The sequence below is a fragment of the Alligator sinensis genome, unplaced genomic scaffold, assembly GCF_000455745.1.
Source record: "Alligator sinensis unplaced genomic scaffold, ASM45574v1 scaffold1463_1, whole genome shotgun sequence".
NCBI classification, from domain to species: Eukaryota; Metazoa; Chordata; order Crocodylia; family Alligatoridae; genus Alligator; species Alligator sinensis.
In genome coordinates, this window is record NW_005842628.1 from 341,277 (window position 1) to 365,330 (window position 24,054).

Sequence of the window (24,054 nt, forward strand, 5' to 3'; positions counted from 1 at the left end):
TCACACACACACACACACACACACACACACACACACACACACACACGCCCTATACTCTCCCACACATGCAGCCACACCCCTTCATAACTCTCCCCACACCCACATCTCCATCCCCCCCCACATAATATACAAGAGTAAGACTTTATTTTCAACCTATTATGCAATCGCCTCTATATACACTACACAAACCTTTTATTTGTAATAAAATTAAAATATGTTATAGTAGGTGTTTGACTTTTAGTGTATGATTTGTTTTTTTTCTGGTAGATGGTAACCCCCTCCCCTCCCAAAAGGAGTACTTCCAGGGGCAAAGGGGGGGACTTCTAGTGGCAAAGGTCAGGGGTTAGAGGCAGGATTTCTGGCCCCAAGATGGTGTCCAGGGGTGTGGGGCATCTGTCAAGGGACAGGGCTACCCTTGTGACCCTCGACAGCTCACCAAAACTCACTATAACTTGAAATAATTGCCCACCCCTGCTTTATGGCATAAATAGCACATGTAGATTTGCCCAGTGTGTAATTAAAATGTGGAACTCAGTGCCACCAGATGTTGTAGAAGCTGACAGTTTAGCTAGATTCATAAAGGGATTTGGATACATTTTTAGAGGAGAGGGGCATCTGTAGCTATTGAGCATGAGAGTTAGGAGTACAGCCTCTGAATTAGGGCTTCTTAGACCTAAGGGGCACTTTTACGTATGCTCTGAGAGTGGGGCAGGTACGGCGCTTTAATCAGAGCAGGGACCACTGAGTTAAGGTTGTAGTCTGAAGGTTTTCCTTTGTTAGAAATTCTCATTTTTGAACATGCAATGAGGTCTACAGAAGCCCACCAGAAGCATACAGCCACTTCTGTTTTTAAAAAATTATGACTTCTGTCCCTTTTAAAAAAAATGTATTTTGTTTTTCAACTTTAAGGAGCTTGTCAGTCTTTATAGACTCCTTTATAAAATAATAGCTATCGGTTAAAGGTCACAATAATATAGTTAAAATGTGGGTTGGTTTGTAAGCAAATAACGTTCTGCAGATCTAACCTTGTGAGAGCCTTTAAATGTTCTTGCGTAACCCCTGCGCTGCCACATTTCTAGATGCCCAGAATAATACTTTTAAAGTGTCCTTTTGTCAATTCTTATTTGTATCTACAATTAAGTTATTTTTGGTTAAGTATACTAAAGTTCTCAATTTCAAATAAGAGATTTCATAAATTCCTCATATAGTCCTTATAATATTTACCTTAATAAATTAAGGCAAATGTATCACATGCTCTTAAATGCATAATGTTGGAGTATTTTATCATTAGACTTATGCAAAGCATATTTTAACATGGATTTGTTTAGCTATTATTACTATCTGTGCTGCTTGCTTTTGTGTCGACCTCATCTCCTTCCTCTGAGCTTTTCTCTTCTATTTATTGTACAAGCAGTTCCTTGCTAATTAAAATGAATACTTGGAAAACTTTCAGATCTCAGGCTTATTAACCGAGACAAGCTGTCCAAAGTGGGAGTGAAAGTTAATTTACTATAAATTTAATACTACTGCCTACATGTATGCTTAAGACTGTATAATAGAAACACTAAATCACTGTACTTTAGCCAAATTGATTTAAGCTGTGAATTTCTAGCAGCTGCGTTACATTGGCCTGGTTTCTAGATTAAAAAAACCTATTATCAAAAGCTGTAGTGTTGTATCTAAATCAGCAGCTTAACTCCTTAATAATTTAGCTGCAGAGAACATACCTAGCAGCTTCTAAGCCTTTGTTTTCTGTTCCATGTTTGGGTGGACATGGGTGGCAATTAGATTTCTTGTGGGGGGAGGTGTTTGCTTGCTATGAACGGAAAGTTTTTTGGTTGTTTTTTTTTTAAACAGTGTGGTGCTTCTAAAGCGGCATTTGCTCACTTGATTTTGCTTTACAGTATGATATTTGCACTAGAGACTGGGGAAGATGTAGAACAGGTCATAGAAAAGGAAGGGGAAAAAGAAATAGATTATTTCTGAAATGAACAAATGTTGACTGAATGCAGCAGCCTTTAATAAAAAAGTCTGGCAAGATAGTTGCTTCTTTCTTCTCCCCATAGTTTCAGGGAACAGGAATTAATTTATCTAAAACATGTCTCATCTAATACCCTAGAGTCTGAGGTATCAGCATAGGCAATATTATAAAGTGAAGTGGTTACTATTTGGTTTTAAATGCTTTCTTTTCTGTCACTTGTTTTTGTTTAGTGTTTGGGGTTTTTTGTGTATAACAGGGATTTACTTTATACTGCTCTTTCAAAAGAATTGCTTCTTTTGAAAAGAAGCAAAGCTTCCCATGCTTTCCATGCAAAAAAACATGCTTTCCATGTTCATGATGAATAACATTTGTAAAATCCTCAATCATATGTAGAATGATGGAAAAGTTTGTATTATTTGTGCATCTGAAAATATTTTGAATAGTGAAATAAATATTTCCTTATTCTCACATACAAAGCATGTCACAATAGTTATAGGAAGGCTGATATTTTTAAAGCACACTGAGAATGCTAAGCATCAAGTTATGATAGAAAATAGTTCCAGTCTTTTTTTGGTAAGCAGTGTAGTACAATGCACATATCTTGCAATAGGTATAACCCTGACTTTTACTTTTGTTTGTATGTAGAGGTGGTTTTATGCAATGCTTTGAAGAGTCAGATTTTTTTACTTTGCTTTCCCATGCCAGCAGAACGTTTCTGACAGGGTGCTTCCTGTAGTTTTCCTGTCGATTTAAAAACCAAAAGAGATTTGAGTTTTAACTGTTCCTCTGCTGTCAGTAAATGTCTGGGAAAGTTTTCCTTTATCAGCTAATGCAGATCCACCAGGACAAATAAAAACAAAGCTTGAAAACTTACCACAAGTTAAAAATTAACTAGCAGAAAAGAAATGTACCATTCACAATTTTCTAAAACCATTCGCCATAAACAGCAGTATTATAGCACAAGATTTATTTTTTTGCTTTTTATTAACCTAGGAAAAAGCGCACACATGCATGCACACATGTTAAAAAGAACATTTGTCAATAAGGTTACAGAATCAAGCACTACAAAGTTTGATAATGCCAGAATTTACTCAGTCCACCTTGTGCTTATTTATCATGATAGTCTTTAATTGTATGATCATCTGCTTGCAAGGCCTTGCTTCATTCATTGCCAAGACCAATTCTAGGGATGAAAAAGGGCTTATTATTGTTTGCAAACTGCTGAGGCACTGTGGTAAGAAGTTTCAAAGAAAAATCCATGAGGAAAATAATAATTTCTGAAGAGTGTGACATAAATAGGGCCTGAGATGATACACTGTGGGGACAGGGCCTGAGACAATGTACTGAACAATGAGGAGAAAACTAGTACAGGTGTGTGTCTGCTCATTAGCCTACCACTTCTCATTCTGCTCACTAGGCACTTTTACACGTGCTCCAGGGTTGGGGAGGAGGGTGGCACTTTCATTAAAACCATTGCAACATCTTGTGTATCGGCATCCCCGCACTTCAAAATGGTGGCAGAGGCCATTACAGGCCATCTGTGGTATTCTTCTGCCCTTGTAGCCATGCCTGTTTCTCACAGATGTTGCTTTAAGTTGTTCACTGGGCCCTCTGGCCCCCCCCCCCCCCCCCCCCCCCCCACTGATGCTTATCTTATAGACCTTTGGTGACTGGAGTGTTTGTTACCCAACAGGAAAGAAAGTCACACCTTTCTTCTGTATACTGTTGTGTTATGAGATTCTAAGTATTGTTATTATTTAAGAATAAAAATGTTTGCGTTGGCTTTTGCATGAAATTTGATACAAAAGCTGGAAGCTAACTAATTAAGGCTACACGCAGAATGTTGAAGTAGGTCCAGGCTGTACAAGTTCTGAATAGCTGGGACATACACACACACACACACATTGCACTGCTGCATCATGCAGGAAGCAGCCCCTTTCCCACTGTTGTGCAGGTACCCCCGTTTTGCATTTCTTGCTCCCCCTCCCCCTCACATGGCATCATATGGCACACACCTCCTGAATGTCCCATGGGCCATACTGCCCCTCCCTACCCCCAGGGGTGGGAATGGGAAGCAGAAGCTAGAGGAGCGAGTGGGAGTCCAGAGATCCCAGTGGCAGCTGTAGGAAAGTGATGAGGGAAGTGGTACCCAGACTGGGTGCTCAGGGGCTGTGAGGTAACCCATGGTGACCACATGCAGGCTGTGGGCCATCAGTTTGACACCTTGAAAGTCATGAGTGAACATTTTGTTGTCTGAGGTTGACATCAGCTTTACATATGTCATGTTATTTCTATTGTTAATAGGTGAACATTATACCGGTCATAGGCAAAGCGGACACAATTTCTAAAACTGAACTGCAGAAGTTTAAGATCAAACTCATGAGTGAATTGGTTAGTAATGGAGTCCAGATATACCAGTTTCCAACAGAGGATGAAACCATTTCTAAAATTAATGCCACCATGAATGTAAGTATCCAGCATGCATTTGGGGCAAGAAAGCTGGTAAATCATTTTTCTAGTATTAGTGTCACTCCACTACTTCTCCTCTTCTCCTGCATGCCCATGTCAAGACAATGTGGTTTTGTATTTATAACAAGTTCAGTACTTACATCTCTTCTTTTGTTAGCAGCTCAAGGAAACGCATAGAGAGACACTTATCTATTGGCTCTTTTTCTCATTTCTGTTCTCCCAGTCTATCCATTGTTAGTAGCATTCATCACCTTAAGCTAAGTTTGAACAATAGCTAGGATTTGTTATTTTGAGGGGCGTCTGTATGACGTGTTCTGGATGCTGGAGCCATACATTCCTAAGCACATTGATGGGACTGCAGCCCCTGCTAATCACTTTGCTCTTTCTTCTCACTTGTGCCAGAAAGTCAGAGTGCAGTAGTGTCTGCCCCACTGTTCTGTAGTGGATCTGACAAACATTAATATTTCTGTAAGTTTGCTAGTTTTGTGTTCTAATGATCATTTTAGCAGTTAGCAGCTTCAGTTTTAGATGAACCAGTCAGTGTACAGGCAACATTTCCTACCTTGTGGCTGAGCTCATGGCATGACCTTCGGCTTCAAACCCCAGTCTTCCTCTGACTGCCTCACGACTGTCACTAGTGAATGCTTGCTCTGCTTTGAGGAAGACTGTTTCCCACATAGTTGCTATCTGTGTTGGCTGTATTCAATATAGTTTAATATATGGGGGATAGCCACCTCAAACTCTACTTGTATTGGTTCAATCAATTGACCTTTGACCAGCGGGACTTTTGACACGTGTCTAACCCTTCACTGAAGCTTCAGAATCCATTAATGCATAACAGCCCGGGGCTTGACTAGCTATTGATCTTTTAAAATGGATTCTTAATATGACATTTATTTGTTACTTATAATTTGTCTGCTTTTCCCCAAATGCTTGTTTTTTTCCATTTATTTCTCATGCGCTTCTTACCCACACTTGTGTAAGAGTAGTAGGAGATGGGACTGAATTGCTGTAATTCTTACAGGGGCACTTACCATTTGCTGTTGTGGGGAGTCTGGAGGAGGTAAAAGTTGGAAACAAAATGGTGAAAGCTCGCCAGTACCCATGGGGCATTGTGCAAGGTAAATCTGAATTTTAGAGTGTTTTTAAGAGACCATTTCATGCTTTCAATATAAAACCCACAGAAGTGGCAGCAACATTGTTCTGTTTCTGAATGGGCACATACTAGCCAGCGTTGTCGTATTGGGATTAAGCTAGCTATTAATTAAAAAACAAAATCATTATTTGATTCTTGGAGGGTCATAGCATCACCTGCTTCAGTCCATATCTGTGAGACTAAAGGATGATGAGCATGTGTTAAATCAAATCTTGCTTGAGATATTAAGTACGTTTAATATTGTAGGAATGCTTCTTGTGTGTCAAATGTTAGAGCAGAGGAAAGTAGCTTTCTTGGATTTGAGTAGGGAGTTGTGGAAAATAGTCTTGGAACCTACTTGCTAGCATTAATATTTGGATTATGTGTTGCAAATCATGAGACAGCATATTAAACAATAATAGAAACATGGTTGCTTTCTTTCTGTTCTCCCCATCCAAAATGATCAGCCAGTTAAAAGAAACCCAACGAAATACTTTTCAACACTGCAGCTATTTGTGTATGGTGAATGTGACTATTGTTTATCTAATTAGTGGAAAATGAGCACCACTGTGATTTTGTCAAGCTTCGTGAGATGCTTATTTGTACAAATATGGAAGATCTTCGAGAACAAACTCACACACGGCATTATGAGCTATACAGGCGCTGCAAACTGGAAGAGATGGGTTTCAGGGACACTGGTCCTGAGAACAAGCCAGTCAGGTAAGAGAATGAATCTAGTTGTTTGACATAATGAAAAAGGTCTCTTGTTCTTTTCTGTTCTGGTTTGGGGGCACACTATGCAGCACACCGAGTATGGAAAAGTTGCATCTTTACTTGGTTGGAATAGGATCTCGTTCCCTATCATTCTAGTGGTGGCAAAGTCTCAGATAACTTTGAGGTAGAATAGGATCTGGGTGTATATATATAATTTTACCTTTACATTTAGGAAAGCACAGGTTAATTATACTTCTAAAAAAATCACTGAGGCTTTGTTCCTACCTTGAGGATCTTTACTTTTTTCTTGAAAAATATTTGCAATCTATATTTTTCTTATGCACATGTTATTCTCTTAACTTTTGTGTGCGTCTAAAGCTTACTTCTATTTAGACATCACTTTTCACATGTTTACTGTTCTGCTGTTTTATCTCTTCTATTACCAGCGTCTAATAGAGACTAGTAGTATGGTTGGATTCCAGAGTCAGAAAGCACTGAGACGCTTGCTTCAGTCCTATAAAATCACTAGTACCACTTTCATCTAACCTACACTTCCTTAACCTCAAACATTAGAAATTTGTTTCTGTCACAGAATATATTCCAACAGACTTGACAAGTCTGAGGCCTGACTATGGGGTGGGAAAAATTTACAAGAAATAGCTAGTTTACCAAATGGTTCTCCTTTTAGTGTGTTTAAAAATATTTGGAATCCTTCTGTTTCCTATTTTTATTATCTTGTTTTCCTGACAGTCTATCCTTTTTTTTCCTTTTTCAGCCTCCCTGTTACCCATTACCTGTAAAACTAGATCATTACACGCATGTTATGATTTTTGCATTAGAACTCTTTCAGAAATAAGTTGGTGCTTCGTGACTTCCCCCGCCTCCGTCTATAATTAGTCAAAGTCTGTTAAGGGAAATTTATGAAATGCCAAGTTACTGTTGCATAGAAGTGGTGGGTGATGCTGGCCTCAGTTTTATATTGATACAATAAATAGCCTTGAGTTTAAAATAACTATTAATGCTCTGACTTTATCTTTTTAAAAGAAAAAATCATATCATCTTTACATAGTCACTATAGAAATAGAAAATATGTGACTTTTAGTAACTTTTTAAAGAATATTTTTGTAGTTGTTTACATTCTCAACTTTTATCTTTTATCTATAAGCAGAGAAATTACAAAGCTGCAGCAACTGATGAGTTGGAGAGTGGTAACGTTTTAGAATAATAACTTTTATTGAATGAGTAGCTGTTTTTAATATTGTACTGATGAATGAGGGCTGATGAGTAGAGCCACATAGAATAGCAATCCTCAAATGGCCTATAGACCTTCAGAAAACTTATCTAGATACCGGTAGTTATGTATTTAACATGAAAAGATTTGACTCTTCTGAACTGCCTTGAGAGAGACCTGAGTGTAAATGGACACACAGATTAGCACATAAGGGTAATCTTAAATCGTCCCTGAAATGGCCTTGCGTAAATAGCAGAGAGCAGGATTGCAGAGCAAGTTTTGGGCCCTTTCAGAGTTACATGGTTATTATGGAGGAGGTTTTCAGATCACAGGTTTGGAATTAGGTGCCTGAAGTCTACCTAAGTCTAGTTTTAAAAGTTTAAGCCCTTTTCTGGGAGTGGAAGTTTTTTTTTATTATATGTAGACTTTACTGAGTATCCTACAGTGGACCCTAGCATGACATTTGATCAGCAAAAGCAGATTCAGTGACACAATGGATACCCTCAAACTGCCAGCCAATTCCTAGTTAAAGTTAGGCTGGTTAGCTATTCAAAAAGATACCCAATGTTGCCTGCATTCATGGTGCTTGCAGTAGGAGAGAAAAAACAGGAAATATACTGTTCATCTGTATCAAGGCACAGTAAAACCTTGTTCCAGGCATGCATGTCCTACAAATTGAAGAAGACACTGATAGTAAAAATCTATTTTGGAGGAAAATAGATTTTGTGATGGCAATATTTTATTAAAAGCGCCAATTAAGCAGGTTGCTATAATTCATTCATTAAAGGCTATGTTGCAGTGTGCTCACTACCCATAACTTACTACTCCTGGGTAGTTGTTGGATGCGCTGCACTTGATTGATTACATTTAGAAGCAAGCAGAAAAATAGAGGCTCTTTCTAAATATGAAAATATGTTTCAAGTACCTGATACAGACATGTTGGTAGTTTTCTAAACTTTTAAACTGCAGTTTGCAGAGCTTTTTTTATTATTTGCTGTTTCAAGTAGTTGTCATCATTGTCTCTGTTTTGTCTTTTTTTTTTTTTTTCCTTTTTCTCTCCCCTGTCCTCTTTCCACTCCAGACTGATAGCTGATTGGCTGGTCCTGTAGCTACAGAATCAAATTCTAATCGCAATTACTTTTTACCACAGGTGGCATTTCCCATGTCCTCTGAAAGGTTAGATCAGGCATGGCCAGCATTCAACCCAAATGGCATGGGCAATCAGTGTGTTTGGAATGCAGCAGTTTGGGAAGGGGCAGAGGATTGGAGTGACAGTCAGGGAGGAGGTCAGAGTCAGGTTGATGCTGGTTTCAGGGTTTGGTCCTGCAGGAACTGTGGGGATAGGTACCACTGAATTTGGTGTTGCCTCATCCCAGTGGCAACAGGCTTTGGTGGCACTGGGCAATGGCATTGGCTGATTATTAACGTAGCACTCTCTCTCGTTTTGGACTTGTGGCACACTTGTCAGAAAGGTTGGCCACCACCAAGTTTCTTATTTCTGTGTGCTGCACATTTCTTTTCAAACTGGTGTGATATTTAGTATTCATCATTACCATCTATAATGGAATTTAGAGAGAAGGCCCTGTATGTTAAGTTTACCTTATTGTATGCTGTCATGGCAGGGTCCTGCAGGAGGGCTGTGATTTCCTCAAGGCCCCCTTCCCGTGCCAAGTTAGCCCAAAGGGCACCCTCACTTCTCGTCCGCCACGTCTTTGATGTTACAATATATTAGGGAGGCTGCTTTACGTCCTCTTGGACATGGGTTGCTATAATATCTGACCCCGTGGACTCCCGGACCCCTTGTGGGTCCTGCTCTGCAATGGGTGCTTCAGGGGCACCCTAGCCTTATGGGCTCTGCGTGGCTCCAACCACCCCTTTACCACGCCCCAAGCCTCGCAGCTGGAATAGACGTTGTTCAGTCCAGCTCTACACCCTCTCTCTGGTGCTTTGGCTCCCTGCGGCCCTGTCTCTCTCCGTGCCCTCTTCTCTGGGGCTCCTCAAACAGCTGCCCCTCTTCTCTGGGGCTCACCATACCCACACTGGGGCTTCTCAACTGCCTCCTTTCTGGGACTGGGGTCAGTGCACCCTGACTGCTGCGCCCTCACTGGCGCTGGGGTCCCCACACTGCTGTGGGTCCCCTATGAGGCCTCCTTCAACCCCTAGGAGCCTCACCCAAACCACTGGTGATAAACAGCAACACAAACGCAAGCCCTTTGGCTATAACTTAAACGGAAGCTGCTTGGCTATAACCACGTTCAAGCCTACCGGGGATTCTTCATCTCACAGCCGTGTCAGACGCTGCTCCTGCATCAGGCTTCTCCTCTCTTCCATGACAGAAAGCTCCTTCCTCCTTGGCTGCTGGCAGGGAACTGCCTCTGGCCTCAGCCCCTAGGGTTTATAAGGGAGCCAGGCCCTGCCCCTTTCAATCAGCTGACTGCCAGCAGGTGCGATCTCTTGCTAGCTCCAGTTGCCCTCGCAGCCAACAGCTGGGCTCCTTATTCAATGCTAGGGCTCTTTTCCTAGCATTTTTCTCCCTTTTTAGGAGCAATGCACCTAAGTGCTCTGTGACATATGACTAATGTCAGTCATTTGATCCCTCCTGCCATATAGACTTTCCTTTGTAAGGCCTATGCCTGAGATTTACTGGATGGATTTCCTAATTTATCAGGGATTTAAATGTAGTTGGTTAAACTTGAGGTAGGATTATTTAAAGGTCTAGTCACTTCTTAGAATGCAATTATAAAAAGTGTCTGGAATGTAGTTCCAAATCAAAGTGAGTTTTATTTCACTAAGCAGTTTTGCAGAGGACCTTGGATTAGAGGATTGCTATAGTTATTGAAAAGAAAAAAGTTATTTAATTATGACTACAACAACACTCCAACCATGTTTAATTATGGGACATTGTTACCTTTTTCTCTCTTAGCATCCTCTCCTATTTTCTGTTAGTCTTTTGTTGTTAGAGCCTTTGCTTTCTTTCAGCATTATTTCCTATTATCTGCTAGAATCATGTGTTGCATCTTAATTTAAGTGGGAGCATCTCGGAGTAAATAATCTCTTTCCATGTTGTCTGTGAGCACCTTGCACACTTTTGGACATGCGAATAAGGGAAGTCAGGTATGCCATAAACAGTGGACACTTACTAACATAGTTTTTCATTGTAGAAAGCTTATGACCATATATGCACTTGTTGAATATATTTGTAGTTGTTAATTAGAATAAGAAGAGGTACGAGGTACTGTAGTTAATACATTTCTTAGCGCATTGATAAAGCTTTGTGCTTCAGAGCGTAAACCAATGTCTAAGGGGTTAAAGCGGGGTGGGGGAAGCAGGCTTTCTCAAAGCTGTCTACACTGGACTTCTTATGCATCTTACCTGTGAGTACCTGATGGTGCTGACTACTTTTGTTAGCAGCTCAAGGAAACACATAGAGAGACACTTATTTACTAGAATCATGTGTTGCATCTTAATTTAAGTGGGAACCTAGATCTGCACATACTGAAGTAACTTGAGAAGAGTTTTGATTTAGTACTGAAATTCCCGTTTCCTATCTTTGCTATAAAGATTCCATGCATATAGATATAAAGGACTCCCCCCCCCCCCCTCCCAATTCACAGCCATCATAGTTGACAGGATATTAAACTCCATCCTTAAGAAGACATTTAGACCAAGGATGTCTCCTGCTTATGCCTTTATTTAGTGAAATGCCTTGGTGAGTAGACAGGCCTTCTGTGTTTTTGAAAGTTATTAAATAGCAGTTTAGGGGAACAAGTGCAGAGTAGGGAGTGTAAATTGGAGAACTCCACTGAAAACGCTGCTGTCAGTCTCAAGAATATATTGTATTTATTTGCATACCGCATGTACCTTTCCCCACAAAATTAGCATTTCCAAATTAGAGTGCATGCCCTAATCAGGGAAGCTGATTTTCTGCTCAGAATAGTAGTATGGATATGCTGTAAGATGGTTGGTGCTTTTCATTCTCTTTCTTCCAGCGGCCTCATAGAGGGAGGGGCAGATGTGGTGGTAGGAAGCACAGGGGTGGAGGCATATAGTGGTATGGTCTCATTTCACTTTGATTCCGGCTGTACCCGAAGTGTGAAGCCAGCTGTCCAGCAGCAGCAGTGGCATTTTTGTTCAGCCAGTGCTGGAGGAGTCAATTAACATTATGGTTTATTATAACCTACCTGATGTACTTCTGGTTCCTCCTTACTCCACAGGTGTTAAAGATCCTCTCTCTTTTTTATGGTCTTGCTGTTCCACTAAACCGGCTATCATTTTTTCAGCAATTTTGCTGTCTGTTAGCTGTTAGATACTCCCAGTATCTCTCCTTTTATTTCACAGCCCTGCAGAATGTTTTTAGTTCTTTTCAAAATCCTAGATCTGCCCATGGAGTCCACTCTTTAGCAACAGCTATAGTTTAAGCTTTTGGCTGAGCAGCCAAGGCTTTTGACAGTTCAGCTATGAAAGAGTTAAAAATGTAGCTTCTGCCTAAGCAGGAAAGAGGCTGAGTGAATGGAAGATTAGGTTCTGTCTCTACTGGTGACCATTACTTTGGAAACATCCTTTTTTCCCTTCCTTCTGCCTTCCCAAAAACAAGTTGCAAGTTTTATATGGGGATGTGTGATATGTTAGAAAATATGGTAAATCTTGACTATTGTGCCTTAATTGATATTGGCTTGTGATGTTAAAAAGGCATTAAAATTTGACTGCCCAATGCAGGCTTTTCGCAGTGGACTATACATGTAGGCATAAGTTCTTTCCATCCCTTTCTTGTAGACTATCATTTATAAGCGGAGTAACCCAAACTATGAAACATCAAGTGTTCTACTGAGAGTTAGAATTCAGTTCATTTAAGATCTTTGAATGTGAGCAGAACAAGATTAATTTGCACCTTTGGTTTTTAGGCTCGCACTACTAAAGTATTACGCAGATAGGAAAAAGTCTGTATCTCACAGCCAGGCTACTGTAGAAAGGTAGGTGGTAGTGCTACCCTGAGGTATGTAGTAGATCAGTAATGTATTAAGTTATTTACTTTAGTGTTAGGTAAATACATTGGTCACAAAGAAGGGAAAGTCTTACAGAAAGATAACAAAGATGTAAGAAGGCAGCCAGGCCCTGAGGACAACGGGCCTTATGGGAGCAGTGGTGACTTCCAGTTGCTAGCGTGATCATGCAGTTGCAGTGGTAGCTGATACAGGCAGTCCTCAGACTTATGACAGAATTGGTTCCTGAAAGCTGCATCTTAAGTCAAAACATTGCAACTTGGAACCAATTTTCCAATAGGAAACAATGTTATAAATGAGGGATTGGTTCTTGAACCAAGACCCGATACCCTATTTTCACCAAAAATAACCCATTATTTTGTACTCGATCAATTATAGATGAATAATATAGCTACATTAATGTATTTCTATTGTAAATAGCAATCATATTGATTTGAAAGGACTTCTTTGAGGTGACTTTGCTGGACTTTTTGAAGGGCTCTTGGTTGGACTTTTTGAAGGGTTCTTGGCTGGAGTCTTCTCAGGAGTCTTGGCTGCAGGTTTTTCTGGAGTCTTGTCTGCTTTCTTAAAGAAAGTGTCCAATTAAGTTTGGACCGATGCTCTCCAGGGAGATGTGCAATGCAGCTAACTTGTTCGCTGGCATGGCGTCAGGTCAGATCAAACATTGTAAAGTCAAAACTAATGTCAGAAAGTTGAAACAGGGTGTCAATTTACAAACATTGTAAGTGTGAAACGTTGTAAATTGAAATGCTGTAAGTTGAGGACTGCCTGTATTTTTCCTCACCTCCCCCCAAATTGGCGCCTGTGGTAGCTGTCTCAATTGCGCCACCCTGTTTATGCTACTGGGTTATAACATCCATGCATTTTTTTTTCATTTAAAAGCTGGAGTGTATTATGTAAGCATAGCACAACCACTCTTATGTAAACTTTGAGAATTCATTTACTATGTACAGTTTTATGAGGGTAAAGATAGATGTAACAGTTGTATCGGTAGCAAAGGTTACTGATAAAAATTGTTATGATGCAGCTGTTACATTTGCATGATTCTGTAGTGATGCGGGCCCTAATAAACCGTTCCAATTTTAATCTTACTTCAGTCAGGGTCGAAACTAGGGCAGTTTAGCTCATATATCCACAGGCTCATGCAGACAGAGCAATTCCTGGTGTAACGGCTGATACATACTCCTAAGCAACAGCAGCTCCTCCTCCGTTTTTAAAGTATGTATGTCCATACTCTGAGGAATGGGTTAGCTTAAGCTTAAACTCTAAGGAAATACAGCTCACTTATAAAATGAAGTACTCATTAATTGTACTGTGGATATTCAAACATAGGAGGGAAAAAGATTGAAGTCGATATATTTATTTTTATTTTGTCATTCTGAAAGATGATTGTCACACATGCTAATATAACTGTTTGGGTTCAATGCGATGAGCACGGATTACAGCAGTAAGAAAGATGCATCAGCCTAGGCTTTAGCACGTGTTACCACCCATAGCATGTACCAACAGTTCCTGGAGAGCTTTGTATTCTGGTTGCTAGCTCATGATACAGCCTGAGTTACTGTTAGGGTGGCCACATAGAGGACATTCTGGTTTTCTGCTACTCTGTCCTCTAGTCATATGAAACCCGATGCCTTTATGCCCTCTATTTTTTTCTTCAAGAGAAAAATAGAGGACATAAAGGTGTCCGGTTTCATATCAGTAGAGGACAGAGGACAACTGGACTGTCTTCTATGATGACCACCTTAGTTACTGTATTGGTTTCTTAATAGTACAGTTACTGCTAGCTGGATTAAAGTAGCCTCAGGTATGCTGGCATATGCTCAGATTCCATTTTCATTTTGCTATAGAGACTACTTTTAGGCTTGAACTAAACTAGTTCCCTAGCTAAAGAGGTAGGGGGTTGTTCCCAAGACCTTTTAAAATGTTACATAAAATATTGCAGTGCAATAGTCTTGAGGCAGGAGAAGTGACATTGCTATATGTACTATTGCATATAGCATATAAGCAATTGCTATATGCATATATGACATTGCATATAATGTACTATTGAAATTTTAGGCCTAAACACACATTTTCAAAAGGGAATGGTGCTCTCCGTATTGAGGTTGTAGGGTAAGCCAAGATGAATCAGCCTTTCGGAATTTGGAAACTTCCTGTCATTGTCATTAAACTAGCAGGAGGCGTTTTGGCTTACTGTAACATCTAAATCAGCAATTTAGATTCTTAGTTTCCTTGTTTTAGAGTGTGTTCTGTTTTTTTTTTCCCATTGGAAGTTAATATATGAGTGGTAACAGCTAAAATGGAATTTAAATCCGTTAATATATAAAGGGAGGCCACAAGAATTTAATAAATATGAATCTGGTGTAGCATTTGAGCTGTCTTAGAGCAAGCCATATACTTCGTCGTTGAGAGCAAAGGCAAGAGGTCAGGGGAAGGGGATAAGAGTATAAAAATAGACTGATGGAGCACATATGGAACATCCAAACAAAAGTCATCATCTTCAAGATTTTGGCAATCCTGTTATTAAGCTATTTGCCATTATTATGTTCTGTAGGAAATGAAACAGATTCTCAGTTTGTGTAAACCACTGTAGCTTTATTGAACCTACCTCATCTGAGGATCTGACCATAAACTAAATTTTTATGTAATTTTGTCTTAAAAAAGAAAGTACCAGTAATTTTTTTGGGAAGATCATACTAACCTAGACTTTACAATGCACTTTTCAACAAAGTTATACTTTTCTAAAAATGGGAATGGTGATAAGTATTGATTTATTCTTAAATATGTGTTTTAATAGTCTCATCTCTATTCTGTGTCCGTAGGTTTGTACAGCCAAAACTATTTTTCTCCTTAAGTTTCAGATATTAGTGCTTGACTTTGTTAGCTGCAGTAAAAAAGCTAAAAATTAAAAAAGTACATTGGCTATATTTTTGTCAGGTATATTCATACATATCAAGAAATGAGCCTATGCAGATATCAAAGTATTTGTAAACCCATATTTCTCATATATCCACCTGATTGTGGCAACCTTTATTACTTTTAAAATCACATTAGAAATCTTGTGTTATTTGCTTTCAAGACAGACTTTCTTACTTTGTAACTTTCTTAGAAAGATAGCTCTTTCATGAAAGTTTAATAAGTCTAAAACAGTGTTTCTCAACCTTTTTGGCATCCAGGTACCCCACCACTACAATTTTGAATGCGGCGGCACCCCTGGGTGAGAACCCTTGTTGGTGCTGCCTAAGCTTACCTGAGTGCTTCTCAGCCAGGTTCCAGGAGGACTGTAAGTGAGGACAGACCAGAAAGAGCCTGCACAGCATGAGGCAGTTTTGCTTAAAGCCTTAATGCAGGGGAAGCATGCTGGGCACCTAGCCATTGCCACTGTGGCACCTCAGTTGGGAACTGCTAGTCCAGAACCTCTTTGTGCAAGGTAGAATCTGAATTTAGCATTTCAGAGACACTGATTTTTTGTGGGGGTGTTTTTTGTTGGTTTTTTTTTTTTAACATCAGGCTCTCCAAGTATGAGAACTTTTTTGTTTCTCCAAAGGTTGGATATCTTGCTACCCCTGTTTCTGTAAACTATAAATCACGCAAATTGGAGTAAAAATATACCAACTTCATTGTTTCTAAAGCATTGCTGTCCTAAATTGTTGTGTTTTGAGATCAAATCATACTGGCTAAGAAGTATTCTGTGTGTGTGTTAAACTGACTCATACATTTATTTAAATCAAAATCCAGAAGGGTGTACTGGCTATGCCTCTTGTTCAGCGATAATTATTCATTTTATATGAGAAGTTTTTGAGAATTAAAGATTTGAGCCAAATACAACTTGTTGAAGTAATGTGCCAGACAAGATTTGAATGTTTCACTTATTTCCGTATTATATAAACCATATGGTAGACTGTTTATATTCTCTGGACTTCAGTGTACAGGAGACCTATGAAGCAAAGAGGCATGAGTTCTTTGGTGAATTACAGCGGAGGGAGGAAGAGATGAGACAGACATTTGTGCAGAGAGTCAAGGAGAAAGAAGCAATACTGAAAGAAGCTGAGCGTGAGGTGTGTATGCCTCTGTTTTTCTATTTAATTTGATGGTGTTTGAAATTTTTTGCAAAATTGCAACTGTGTTGATATTTTGTAATAAAATTTAATTTAACATTTACATTGCATTTACATTGAGGGGCCATGACTAGAATGGCTCCTTTGTACTAGATGTTGTACCAACAATGTATAACAGTTCCTGCCCCAGAGCATTTGCGGTCCGAAGGGCTGTCTGTCTGGGTGAAACAAATAAATGGGCTGGGATAAAGGGTGATGAAGATGGGGTAATGGGGGTAATAGTCTGTGCGATTTTTAGCTCTTGTGTAACATGATCCCTGCTCACCATCCCCTACTGGATATCAAGTTATAGTTTTCTATATGAATTGTAGTAGAGTGATTTTTAAGCAGAGAGCAGAAAGATAGATAAGATGGCGACTGTAGGTATTGACCCACAGAGGAAGGTTTGAAATGAGCAGTATTTTAAACAGTACTTTAAAGACAGCTAACAGGCAGGACCACCCTATTGAACCTCAAAAAAAGTAGCAGACAAAATCATATTTTGCCAATTCTTCTTGATGGTAGACAAAATTCAGTGACAGTGAGACTGAAGAATACTTTATTTCCCAAAGAAACCAACTCCTTGGTATCTTTATTCATAATGGGCACATCTACATGAGATGCTTACTGCACAGTTGACTAACTAGGCAGTAAACATCTCTGTGCCTACATGTGCCTCCCTATTAGGGCGTACAAAACTATTAAACTCCAAAGCAGAGTAGTACTTGTAAATAAAAGTACTGCCCTGCTCCAGTTTTTTTTGTACACAGCAGCACATGTATAGATGCTGAACCAGCTGACTAGGCCATGAGGGTGCTTCTGTACAGGGGCTGTCTGCAGGCTAGTGTGCCAGAAGGCAAGTGCGGGGAAAAAATGCAAAAGTGCTTGTTGCAGAAGTTTGTTATTTGATGTTGGCATCACTGGCAGAGTGAAGGTAGGAGTCAAACTTGCAGTAGAATAATGAGGATACAGCAAAACTGTAGAAGACTTGGAAAGTCGAGATAAATAATTTTTATTGGTAATCGAGGGCGATGCATAGGGGGTGCATGCAGGTGCATGTGCACCCCCTGCAAAAAGGCGCTGTCAACAATGCCGGCGCTGCCTTTTTGCATGAGTGAGCAGTCGCTGCTTGCCAACCCGCTGCTGACACCGCCAGCGGTATCTGCAGGCAGTTCCCCCGTTGCCAACGGTGCCGGCGGTGTCTGCAGGCACTCTGTGCTTACCGGTGCCAGGCTCCCACTGCCACTCTCCTGCCACTGCCAGTGCAGCTGGCCCGGCCACCGGGGGCACACGCCATTCATGTTGGTAGTGGAAGTGGAGAGACAGTAGAAGGAAAATAAACTGTAATTTGCTCTATTATTTATAAATCCCTCATTTCTGTAGGATGTAGATATGCCTTAAACAATTAAAGATAATTACAACATGGTGGGAGAAATCCATAGACTGTTTGTTCTTTAGCCCAAGTTGATGCTATATACAATGATAAGGACTTGTTAGTACTTGTGACAGCCAATGAGAAATCGTACTGTCTTGGAGTGTCTAGTTCCACATTGGATGTGTCTACACATGCCTTTATGACACATGAATAAACTGCAGTGCTTATTGCTTTGCAGGTTAATGCTCCCAGGAAGCTCCCAGGCACGCCGTTTACATGTGCGGCCAGATGGCAACACATTGAGCCAGGTCAAAGCACCTCTGTTTGGTAGGGGGCCCCGGGGGTCAGCCTGCTAGCCCAGGGTGGCTCCAACCCAGCTCAGTGTGCTGTGGAGGGGCTGGCTGGGGCACAAGGGTGCTTCAGTGCAGGGCTAGCCTGCAGGCAGCCCCTGCACTGAAGCATCCTCGTGCCCCAGCTAGCTGGCTCAGCATCTACACGCGTGCTGCTGTGCATAAAAAACTCCGGAGCAGGGTAGTACTTGTATTTACAACTATTTACTTGCATTTACAAGTACTACCCTGCTCCGGAGTTTAATCGTTTTGTATGCCCTAATAGCTTATAGGGGTACACATGAAGACCCTGAGATGTTTACTGCACAGTTAATTAGTCAACTGTGCAGTAAACATCTCATATAGACGTGCCCATTATAAATAAAGATACCAAGGAGCTGGTTTCTTTGGGGAATAGAGTATTCTTCAATCTCATTGTTACTGAGTTTTGTCTGCCATCAAGCAGGACTGGCAAAGTATGATTTTGTCATCTACTTTTTTGAGGTTCACTATAGTTTTTCTGCCTGTTAACTGTCTTTAAAGTACTGTCTTAAAATTGCTTCTCATTTCAAACTCGGTTAATGCTGTTAACCTTCTACTATTTTTTTCCATGTGCCTCAGTATCATATTTGGGAGGGGATGCATGCATTTGTTTGTTAGTTTTATAGTTTCAATATCAAGAGGATGTTTAACTAGGGTCAGAATTTCTAAACAGGATAGAAGCTTTAATTTTATAGATATAAAGATAACATGTATAGTTAGTTCATTTCCTGAGTAGGAATAAACTATGCCAATATGAACACTCTCATACTGAAGAAACAGTTTTGTGTCCAAAGGCAGCACTCGCAGATTGTATCCAGTATTGAATATGGTTGTCTGTGTTTACTTTTTGGAAAAGATGGCTACCTAGTCAGAGGAAATGCTCAACCTTCTTTAAGGGTTGCCCTCTAATTGTAGAGGAGCAGCTGGTTGGTTTAGCCTGGATTGCTAAAGGATCTTGGCTTTTATGCAGTTGACAGTGAGACCAAGCATTTCATACTCTTCACAGAAGCGATCAAGTGTGCCCTGGAGCCCTGTAGTTGAGTGGGCACACATGACAGTCATCAGCGTGTTGAAGATCAGAAATGTAGGTGTTGGTTATCTTGAATTTTTAATGTAACTGGTCGAGATTAAAGAGATTCCTGTCTATGTGATACTGGATTCTGATTCCAGAGGGAAGTCTATTTATTAGTAATGAGGTATGGAATTGCCACAGTACAGACAGAAGAGAGTTGGTGCATATTTGCCTGACTAGTGCTAATATTGAAGGGGTTCTTTTCCCAGCTGTTGCTTAGGATGATTGCTGCCATGCCAACATGAAGAACTCTAATAATGGTAACAAATTTTGGCATGCATCCAAGTCCTATCAGGCCCTTCCATAAGGCCTCAGTAGATTGAATCAAAGGCCTTAGTCAGGACAAAGAAGGCCAAATAAAGATCTTGGTGTTGCTTGTGGCACATTTCTCCTGCAGCTGTCTGGCATCAAAGATCATGTCTCTCATAAATTTGAGTGGTCTTAAACTCCATTAGGCACAATCTCTTCAGTGAGGAAAATGAGTCTATCAGGGAGAATGTGGGAGAGGATCTTCCTAGCTATGGGCAGGAGTGCAATACGATGGTAACTGCTGCAATCAATCTCCTTTTTTGAATATGGTATTCATTCTGGCATCTCTTGAATGATTGGGAATTTGTTCATGTTCTCAGATATTCATAGTAATGACGTGCAGTTGGTAAGAGAGTTTTTTTTTCCACCTTGCTTATCAATTTTAGTTGGTATTCCATCAGAACCACATGCTTTATTGTTTCTTATCTGCTTAATGGCTTTCAGGATCTCTTGATAAGTTGGTGGATCTTCAAGGTAGTCCTTATGGGGTATTGTGGAATGGCATCAATGGTATTGTTTTCAACATTCAAATCTTGATTCAGGAGCTCTTGAAAGTGCTCTTTCTACCAGGTGTTTATGGTGAAACTGTAGTTGAAGAGTGTTGTTCCATTCTTGGAGCTCAGAAGGAGCTAGAGATCCAGGATTTCCTAGAGGGAGGTGCAGGAGCTGCATCCTGCATTTCAAGGATGACTAATGCCCCTGCTCCCAGGCTCCTCAACCTCCACTGGTAAGATCAGACTGCACTGTGTAGCCTTGGGAGACTTTAAGTCTCTAAAGCAGCTGGAAATCCTCCCTCCTTTTTTTTTTTGGTGCTCAGAGGCATGTCTTCTCCCCACCACCCCCTTTCCCTGCCTGCTGCAGCAGCAGGTTGAGGGAAGGGGAAGGGCAAGGGGAGTGTGTGGGGCATGCCTCTGAGCACAGATGGAAAGGGAGTGGGATTTTCACCTGCTTTAGAAACTTAAGTCTTTAGAAGCTCCCGTACCATGGTCCAGTCCAAAAGGGGGGTGAACCTGCATGATGGCACCCCCTCTGGATCTGCCCCTGGATGGCTCCTTTTGTGCTTGGCCCATAAATGGCTTTGGTTGCACTGAAGGAACTATGTATGCCATGGCTATTGTGGCAGGCTTCTGAATCTCTGTTGCTTTATCCTCCTACCACTTATTCTTTTACTTTTGAACCTCTGGGTATCAGCTTTAACGTGTCTTGCTCCTTTTTTAATTTGATGTCATTCTGGCAAGCTTTGAAGGCTATCCTTTTTCTGTCAATGAGAGCTTGAATTTCTCTATTGTTCTCATTGATCCAGTCCTGATGTTTCTTTATGGACAAGCCTAGAGATTCTCCTACCTCATGGGTGCCTTTCTTGAGGCATCATCTCCCAGTGATGTCAAGATCATCAGGGAGGTTGCCAAGTTTCTCAGTGAGGCACTGCTGGAGACCATCGCTTTTTTTAGCAGGGTCTTTCAAGCACTCCTCCTTGGTTGCTTCTTTGTATGTAATTTTGGGGCAATATGAGATGAACGTATCAAACGATGATCCAACCAGCAGTTATATGCACTGGACAGTTATCTGCACTGCACAGTTATCTGCTCTGGTTATACAGATGTTACGGCACTCCTGGGCATGCACTGTGATATGGTCAGTCAAGAGCCATAAGGAGTTTGTGATGATGAGATCATGTTCCAACCATTTGCTCAGGAGAAAAACTCCACTTGAATTGACTTTACCCACTGCTGCCTTTCCAAGTATTCTTTTGCATAGCTCTGAGTCCCGGCCCACTCTGCTATTGAAATCACTAAGAAGAATGAGCTTTCCTTCTTTTGGGACAGATGACAGGACTTGGTCAAGTTTAGACTAGGAAAACCCCATTAAGGTAATGATTTTCACTTTTGTGCCATTCTATTCAGATTGACGTGATTGGTATAATTCCTTCTTCATTTTTAACACAGATTAAAATCTGGAAATAAATGTTTTGTCATAAAGGCCATTTAAAAGCTGTTTACAAAAAAAAACAAACCTGGATGGGTTAAACCATTCCTCAGATGCATCCTCCAACATGCATCTCTGATCAAAAGCATATACAGCATATCAGGGCCTGGACAGACAACAGGTTCATAGAGGTATAGCTTACATTGACAGTGCATTAGGAGGGCACGTTGCCCCCCAGATTTCTGCACCAACAACAGGGCGCGGGGCATGGGGCTTCAGCCTGGCTGGATCCAACGCCTGGCAGCAATGGGGCAGTGGCGGCGTGGAATTGTGCCCTCCCTGTTGGCAGCACTTGTATGTTGCCTGTGATAGCTTATATCAGTTTTGTGCACTGGCATAAATTACACTATACTGTATATAAATGTAGACAAGAAGTCATATGGGAGTATTAGCACATAGTGGGCACTATTACAATGTCTCACTGCTAGGTAGAAAAAGAGCAGGTAACAGTCAATCTGCCTTAAGCCTAAATCTCTTCCAGCATAGACTTAAAATAAAATGCTAACATAATTATAAATTCTGCTGGTGTAATTTAATCCCTGATTTTTCTTGGATAATTCTGTACTGGATTCAAGCAAGCTACCCTGGTCTTTGCCTCTACATTATTTGTGCATTTATTGTTTATATTGTTTATAAAGTTGTAAATGTCTTGTGTCCAAGCTCTTATATTCTTAACTATCTAGGAGGTGTATGTTCTTAAATATAAAGGAGTTCTTTTTATATAAACACTATTTAAGAGGATTTTGGTGCATCTGTTCTTATGATTTCATGAAGCAATGTATTTCTTTAAACAGTTGAACAATATCAGAATCTGTAATGATAACATAATGCAATTTTTTTGAGTAGCTGAATAAGTTATAGCAGTGTTGGAGTGATGTTATATCTGTGATGGTCCAGGAATATGTGGGTGGTAAGGAATTTGGAGACTGTATCTTGTATTGGACCACCTGCATGGTTGGGATAGACTTAGACAACATTTCAAATGCAATGCATTCTTCTTCAGGTCTGAGGAAAAAGAATGCCCTCCAAGACCTGAAGAAGAATGCACTGCATTTAAAAACTTGTCCGTTGTAACCATGAAGTTGGTCCAGTAAAAAATACCACCCACAAAAATCCTTGCCTCTGACTGAGTTATACTTAGACTGTTAAGAATGTTTCCTTATGGCAAGGCTACCATCTTGTGTCATGAGTCAGAAGTGCAATTTTTGTGCCCTATTTAACAGCTGCAGGCTAAATTTGAACATCTTAAACGGCTTCATCAAGAAGAGAGGATGAAACTAGAGGAAAAAAGAAAGCTTCTGGAAGATGAAATGATTGTGTTCAGTAAAAGGAAAGCTGCCACTGAATTACTCCAAGCACAGGCTTTTGCATCCACACCTACAGTTAGTTTGAAAAAAGACAAGGATCGGAAAAAGTAAGTACTCCTTTTAGCAGTCTAGAGTACCAATAGAAAAAATTCCTTGCATTTTAAAAGAGTTACTTAGAAATAGATATCAGTCATGTTTTAAAAAACTGTATAAATGTGATCTGTTATTTGATAAGAAGATAAAAGTGTGAAAATACCATTATTTTTAGTTATTGGCTTAAGTAACTTAGTATTGGCTGATTTAGAAGCTGCTGCTTGTTCTGAGAATTCTTTTTTTCAATAAGGGATCCAAGTTTTCGGCTTGAAATCCTGTGCTTTGACGTCAAAAATCAAGAAAGTGATCAGGAGCAGAGAGAGAGAGAGAAGTTAGAAAGGGAGAGATTCACACACAGGGAATTCCAGAAATAGCATTTGGATGCAATTCTCAGGTTTTATGAGTTTAGGGTATGTGTTAGTTCTTAAAAGTTGTAGAAAATACAGAATTGATCTGCACAGCTATTGTTTTCTTGCATTTTTTTTTTCATTTGTTGTCTTATCGCTGAGTTCTGTGCTGTTCTCTAACGAATTAATCCAATGTGGATCTTTGCCATTACCAAATAGTCTAACCACCTTTGGATTAATGGTTCTAATTAATTTATATTTCTGTGATATCTTCTCTTTGCTGAGGAGCCAGATGCTGCATCAAACCAGGGATCCTGGTTGTCTCTGATTAACCCAAAAATTGGGGATTTTTTTTTAAAGGTAAACCAAAATCCACATTTTTCCATGATTAAAATGAAATCACATCGCGCGTGCGCTCACACACACACACACACACACACAGAGAGTGGTGTTTCATTTTGATCATGAAAAAATGTGGATTTTGGGTTACTTTTTTTTACCTGAAAATTGGGATATTTTTTATCAGAGAAAAACCAGGATCCCTGATCATAACTGTTGTCAAAT

The 24,054-nt window shown here is 40.2% G+C and overlaps 1 protein-coding gene across 1 annotated transcript in view; it reads left to right on the forward strand.

Moving 5' to 3' along the window:
• Positions 1–24,054, forward strand: part of SEPT10 (septin 10) — a 36,821-nt gene that overhangs the window by 10,183 nt on the left and 2,584 nt on the right. Inside the window, exons 5-10 of the mRNA XM_025215183.1 lie at positions 4,286–4,447; positions 5,475–5,571; positions 6,137–6,305; positions 12,432–12,500; positions 16,459–16,591; positions 22,967–23,157. Coding sequence (XP_025070968.1) covers positions 4,286–4,447; positions 5,475–5,571; positions 6,137–6,305; positions 12,432–12,500; positions 16,459–16,591; positions 22,967–23,157 — 821 coding nt within the window. The remainder of the gene's footprint in view (positions 1–4,285; positions 4,448–5,474; positions 5,572–6,136; positions 6,306–12,431; positions 12,501–16,458; positions 16,592–22,966; positions 23,158–24,054) is intronic.